The sequence below is a fragment of the Polistes canadensis genome, unplaced genomic scaffold, assembly GCF_001313835.1.
Source record: "Polistes canadensis isolate GaletaPanama2010 unplaced genomic scaffold, ASM131383v1 scaffold_48, whole genome shotgun sequence".
In the NCBI taxonomy this organism is placed as follows: Eukaryota; Metazoa; Arthropoda; class Insecta; order Hymenoptera; family Vespidae; genus Polistes; species Polistes canadensis.
This window is the reverse complement of record NW_014569595.1, coordinates 309,650-316,670: the sequence shown is the minus strand read 5'-3', so window position 1 is coordinate 316,670 and position 7,021 is coordinate 309,650. Positions and strand designations below refer to the sequence as shown.

The following is a 7,021-nucleotide window of genomic DNA, read 5'->3' as shown; positions in this document are numbered from 1 at the left end:
TATAAATAATATGATATTTTTATAAAAATTATTATGATAAAACAAGATCATAGATAAAGTTAAAAATAAATGTAGAAATATATTTTTGAAAGAAAAACTACTACTAAAATGATCGATCGTTTTTATCCAACGTGTAGAATTTATTTTCTTTCTAAGACACTTACGTAAACTCGGATTAAAACTTCCAAGCCCTTTTTCGATCGAAAAGTCACATTTTTTCCACTCCGTTTCCCTTCCATCGATCTTGTCGATCATTCAAGCGAGACATCCCGATTGTATATAACTCACTCTTTTGCTATTACATATGTATGAATAAAAGAAGACAAGAAAAAAATGACAAAAAATTATGAAAAATATCATAGATAACAGGATGAACACTTATCCATATATCGTTTGATCAAATTTATATATAAATACACGATTGATATAAAATATATTAGAAAGAAAGAAGGAAAAAAAACAATTATATTAAAAATAATTTCGATTCGTTTGATTTTATCCACGTTTATTAAAATTCTTCTCTCTTTATTTTAATTAATAAATAATTAAATACAAGAATAATATATAATCTCTCTCTCCATTGGTAATCAACGATTAATGTACTGTTAATTACAAAATTATTTTAAGAAAAAAAAAGAAAAAACGAAGAAAATGATTCTACAACCATAGAAGAATAGGAAAGAGGTTAACAAAATTGTAGGCTCGGGGATAAAAAAAAAACAAAAAACAAAAGAAAAAAAAACTTGTAATATCACGTCGTAAGTGTCGTTGTCATAGTCGTTCCTGAAAGCTTACAACACTCGACCCTGATGATGACGCTCAAGGGTGGCATAGCCCCATGCACTTTTGCAAAGGCAAAAGGGAAAGAAGAAGAGCAAAGCGCTTCGCTAGGAAATTGCTTCTGACACTGGCAAAAGTGGAAATGAAAATGCGTTTTTTGCTTTCAGTATTTCTTACTAGAATATATATATGACACTCTTAGCGATGTATATTATATATTTCTTCTTAATTATCCTTACACACACAAATTTCTAATCGATCAATATTCTTCCTTTTTCATTTTCTTTTTGTTTTTTTTTTTTTGCGTGCTTCTTTATCGAATTCTTTTTAGAATTGATTAATCGAACGAGACGATTGATAAGATTCTTTTTGTAATTATTTTACACCACCCCGTTACCCCCCTCCCGTCCACCCCCTCCTCACCTGTCTGCAGACTCAATTTCATTTCGTACAAAATAATTATTCTTCCGTTCAAATATATTTCCCGACAATTACGTGTTCACAGGAAACAATTATTTTTATTCGAAATTAGTCGATTAATCGAACGAGACAATTGATAAGACTTTTTTTTTAAATGATTGTACACTACACATCCCCACACCCTTCCTGTCTCGAGACTCAGCTTCATTTCGTTCAATATAATTATTCTTCCGTTGAAATATAATATATTCTACAACAATTTCATGTTCATAGGAATCATGTTCATAATCAAAATGTGTCGACAATTTTGTTTTGATTTTGGTATGATTGTTCATTCCATTACATTTTATTTCATTTATATTCAACACGAAATTGATTGATAAGATAACAAAATAATAATAATAATAATTATGCAGGTTTTTTTACACCGGTCTTTTAAGTAAATACGATTAGTTCTATTAATCCCGATCTATTCTAACGAGATTCCAAAATCAAAAATTTTTTCTTTTTCTTTTTGTTAAGCAGATTGAAAAGCCAAGCGTAATTCGTCATTCGTCTAATAACGAATCGTCGCTCGATCCAATGGAAATAAGAGTCCGACCAACCGTTTCTTTTATCCGATGAATAAAACATAAGATAAAAAAAAGAGACGGAGAGAGAAAGAAAAAGAGAGAAGAAGAAAGAGGTAGCCGGAAAAAATCGGTGAAGGAAGAAAATTTAATTTGAAATTTAGACGAGTTTTTATCATCGACACGAATAATGTTAAAGATTTATTGAAATTTAATTTAGTTTCATTTCATTTCATTTCATTTCATTTTTTTCTCCACAACAAATAATAATGATGATGATGAATATTAATTAAATTGCAAATAATCAATCGAGGTAATAGATGTACGCGCGCGTACAGCTTCGTGTATTTGATTGGCCAATAAAAATTTTCTAATAGTTTATATTTATATTTAAATAAATAATATTTGTATTTTTTGAATCGTTCTTTTTTCATTCATTAACGATTCATATAAGAGTCTTTCGTACAAAAATCTCGAAGTTAAATATTACCGAACGACGCGATACTTAACGAAATAGAATTAATATAAATAATTGTTTAAATATATTAAATATATTATATCTTTAAACGCGAATGTGTATATGAAATCGTTTAACATTATTAACGACTAATTATTTCTAATATTATTTATTTAGAAATGTTAGTAAAATTGTTTCTATTTATATTAAAACTCCTCTTTTCCACAATTTTTCTTCGATGATTTGTGAAAAAAATTGGTATGGCAGTTTTTCGATGGTCGGATAACTTTGAACACTTTTCCCACCGAGTAAACAACGTGCACGCGTCCATTTATTATTTACTATGTGAAAAAACAGACATGCCTTTATATCGATAGTTTGCATCGATTTCGAAGAAAATAACGAAACATAAAGACATATCAAGAATGTTGACAATTACGTCATTCTTTTAGTTTCATAATTTTTCCTTTATACGAATAATACGAACGAGAGAAAGGAAAATTACATGTCTAAACATGAAATTTAGATGTCGACCAGTATTGGATTAAAAAAAAAAATAAAGAAATTAAAAAAAAATAAATACGATAATTTTATACAAAATTTTATTGTATATTCGTATGTGTAATAATGAATTATTATCGCGAATACGAACGAAATATATTTTTTTTTCCGAATGAATTAATTTTAATTCAATGTTTTTGAGAAAAACTAATTATTTTATTCTTTTTAATGTACGTTTTAAATTCAATGGGAAAGAATTGTGGGTGGGTTGAGGGAAGGGTGGAATTATTTTTCAATTGTTCTCCATTTTGTTTTTCCTTTTTTCTACCCCTCCCCTCTGCCTACCTTCCTTAAAACGAACAAAAAATGATAATCAAAAGCAAAATATTGCTTTTCTTTTATATAGATATTTTCTTTTTCTTTTTCTTCTTCTTCTTCGAATAAAAAGATATCGTTTAAAACGATACACGTGGATAAGATTTACGAATAAAAAATTATATTAAAGTAAATGAAAATAATAATAATAATAATAAGATTTCATTATTTCGCGCGTAAATAAATTGGACGATGGAAAAAAAGAAAAGAAAAGAAGAGTAGTTAAGTTAACGCGAAACATCGCGTGGTTCGAATTAAACATTTCCTTTTTTTTTTTTTTTTTTACTTAAAAATTTTTTTTATATACAAGATCGTTAAATCCTCGTAAATCTTCGCGAGATAACACGCAACACGATCGTTCTACTTGAAACAAGAAACACGACGAGTAGAAGGAAGAATGAAAAAAAAAATAATAAAACGTACAAAAACAACGTAATACGCGTGAGGAAATTTATATCCTAGGATTGATTGCAAAAAAAAAGAAAAAAGGAAAAGACAAATAAATTATTCAACCAGAAGGGGAAGTTCGCATAAATCCGATACGTTGCGTTATAATTATGTAATAGCAAATAACGTTAAAAAAAGAAAGAAAATATTTATCCTATAAACAAAGATTAGATAACAAAAACATTCTCATCGAACGAAAACACCTTCCTATTTATGTCCACCCCTTCGAAAAGAAAAAGGGCATCTATAAAGTAAGGAAGAAAAACAGTACTTAGGAATCAGCCGTTTTCAAATTAAAAAAGAAAACGAAAAATACGACAGGAGTGTTGCTACAAAATTATAAGAATATGAGTACACGTAAAAAAATAAAAGGAATATAAAATTCGTAATTAATAAATTTTGTATACTATAAATATATTTACTATTATTATTATTATTATATGGATATACGTTGACACTATTAATATATCATCATTATTAAAATATTATTAATGTACTAATAAGTCTAATAATAATTATTAACCAACATTATATCGACATTATATCGATAAGTTATTATTTTAATACTACTAATAAGGATACTATATGCACACAAACATACATACACAATTATATTTTCCTATTAAAATAATAATAATAATAATAATAGTAATAATATTGCTAATAATAATAAATGAACGATATATGGTAATTAGATTAATTTTCCTTAATTATCACGAATAGTCGCTACAAGTGTACTCAGGTTAATATCTCGAGATGAAAGGAAACCCCTAAAAGTTCATTCAAATATCCAAACCCAACATATATAGATATATATACAGAAACACACACGCACGCGCGTATACAGACATGTTTGACATATCCCATAGAGACCATTTAAATCAAACCGGACGAATTTGAGTTACTTGGTCATCAAGAAATTCATACAAGCATAAAGGAAATCGACATAACAGATGAAATTGCTATAACGTATGTGCAACATGCATTTACCATCTGGTTAACGCGTAAATGAACCGGTTTGAATGTTCGAACAGTTTCGACAAATTGACGATATATTAATGCATACTTCGTGATGTATGTGAATTTAAAAAAAAAAACCACATACACCACAAGTAAATGTACGTTAACACTGATAATAGATTATAAGAGGGTGGAATTGAGGGTTGATGCAATATGCAAGCCGATCGGCCGATGATGGCTAATCATTAAATTTTCAATTTCCTGCGAGACTACACCATGCGATTCGAATTAATCGATAATATTGATCGAAAATGATGACCATATAAACGCAATACAAATTATTAGATCATTTAAAAAAAAAAAAAATAAAAGAAAAGAAAGAAAAAAAATTCTATCATATGTTATTTATACATTTTTGTAAAAGATTTATCATCGTATGGTTTAATACAAAGTTGAATCGATTTTAAAATGAAAATAAATATCATTTCGGAATAGCGTTTATTCAAATAAAAAATGAAAAAAAAAAAAAAAAAACAAAAATATAGGAAAACTCGTCCAAACGTTAGACCAATTAAATGAATGATTATACAAATATGTAATAAATCAAATGAAAATAAACATAATTATGTAAATGTTTTTTTTTTTTTTTTTTTTTTTTTTAATTCGAACGAAGATATAATCATATGGAAAATAATCATCGCAATGGTATAAGAGATAAATAAGATTATTTTAATTGTAAATAAAAATTCGTTTATGCATGTGCGTTCATTGGTAACGAGTAAGAAAACAAAAAAAAAATATTAAAATAAATAATAATAATAATAATAATAATAATAATAATAATACAAGGAAAAGATAGAGAAAACTGTAGAATGGCAAGTAATAAATAAAAGAAATTTCTAAAGTTAGAAGAGAAGAAAATAATGTCTAGGGAGTTTTCTCTTTCTCTCTCTCTCTCTCTCTCTCTTTCTCATCGGAAGCACTCGTTCGAATGAATTCACTCGAGGACAAATGTCACTACAACTTTCTTAAGTTTCGAATGCATAACGCATATAAATAGAGAAACAGCTATTGCTGTTTCTGGCATTCCTATTTGAAGATACACACAAAGAGAAAACAAGAGAGAGAGAGAGAGAATAGAAGGAGATAGTATCATCAAGGAAGCTAATTAAACACAAGCATTACAAGTATGCACTATGCTTACTCTCCTTTATTATCAAGCTCATCCTTCTAAGTCTGTCTTAACTTTATACTGATGTAATGTAAACTTTACGAGAGATAGTACACTAAAACAATTTTCCTTCCTTTTCTTTCCCTTTTTTATCCATTATGCTTTAAAGTTTTAAATTATTTCTTCTAGTTAACTTAACCATGATGATCTTCGTTTGAAATATCTTAATTGTTGTAAAAAAAAAAAAAAAAATAGAAAGATCGTATGAAAGTAATTTTTATTTTTGTTAAGATTGTTTTATGAAAAAATATGATAAAAAATATATTGAACCTTTTTTGAAAAGTATAAGTGCATATTTCGTTGGATGGAGAAATAATTGTAATATATTTTTATTATAATTATTTGTATATTCATATTATTATTATTATTATATAAATTAATATTAATACTTTTAAAAGGAAAATTATTATTACATCGATTTATATATGGGGCATTCCACGTCAAATTGACCATTTTTGATCCCGACCCCCTTTCGATTTGGCTGAAATTTTTTTATCATTTTCTACTACATTGAAAACCTTTTTGAAAATTTTTTCAAATTTTTGCACCCAACCCAAAAAAAGTTATGAATTTTTCAAACAAAATGTGACATTTTTCCTGCGAATAGCCGTTAACTTTGTCAAAAATTGACTCTTATCGGGACGTTTTTTATTTCAATTTTTTTTTTTTTAAATTGATAATTAAAAAATTCTTTGTATTATATGTTAAACCTTTTAAAAACTTTTCAATCCGGTTAACGTACCAGTCAAAATAACTTTACCAGGTAGAACAATTCCAAGATGTTTAAAAATAAAAAAAAAAATAAAAAGAAAATCCTTAAGAAAAATCGCGCGTACAAGGTATTCGTTAGAATCGTAAAAATTTAATTAGATAATTTATATACCGATAAAAAAATATAATGTATCCATTATGGAACTAAGAAAGTAAATAGAACGAATTGTGGTATTTGGAACCTCGATAATTCGAGGTGTTCGACCAATCAGGATGAATAACGCCTTCTGCTTGGTGTCCCGTGAAATTGAGAATTGGTTGGTTGGTTGGTTGATAGGTAGTAGGTATTGTGGTAAATGGTTGAATACGTAAAGTCTTTTGGGAGCTTACGGAGAGAAAATTTCACCGAAATACCAAAAGCTTATCCAATCGGGATCGACGGTTAGTCTAGTAAACTTTTATCGTGCTTGATCCTGACCACCAGCTGTGTTCGTTCTATTTCCTTCATGTAAGGCACAACTATACACATCCCTATATACCACTATACCGCACACTATGCTATCAAAAAAA

General features: G+C 27.7%; 1 protein-coding gene across 1 annotated transcript in view; it reads right to left on the bottom strand.

The window, feature by feature from the left end:
* Positions 1–208: 208 nt before the first annotated feature.
* Positions 209–7,021, bottom strand: part of LOC106785280 (metabotropic glutamate receptor 4-like) — a 23,887-nt gene continuing 17,074 nt past the window's right edge. The window contains exon 4 of the mRNA XM_014745593.1: positions 209–295. Within this exon, the coding sequence (XP_014601079.1) occupies positions 209–295 (87 nt within the window). The remainder of the gene's footprint in view (positions 296–7,021) is intronic.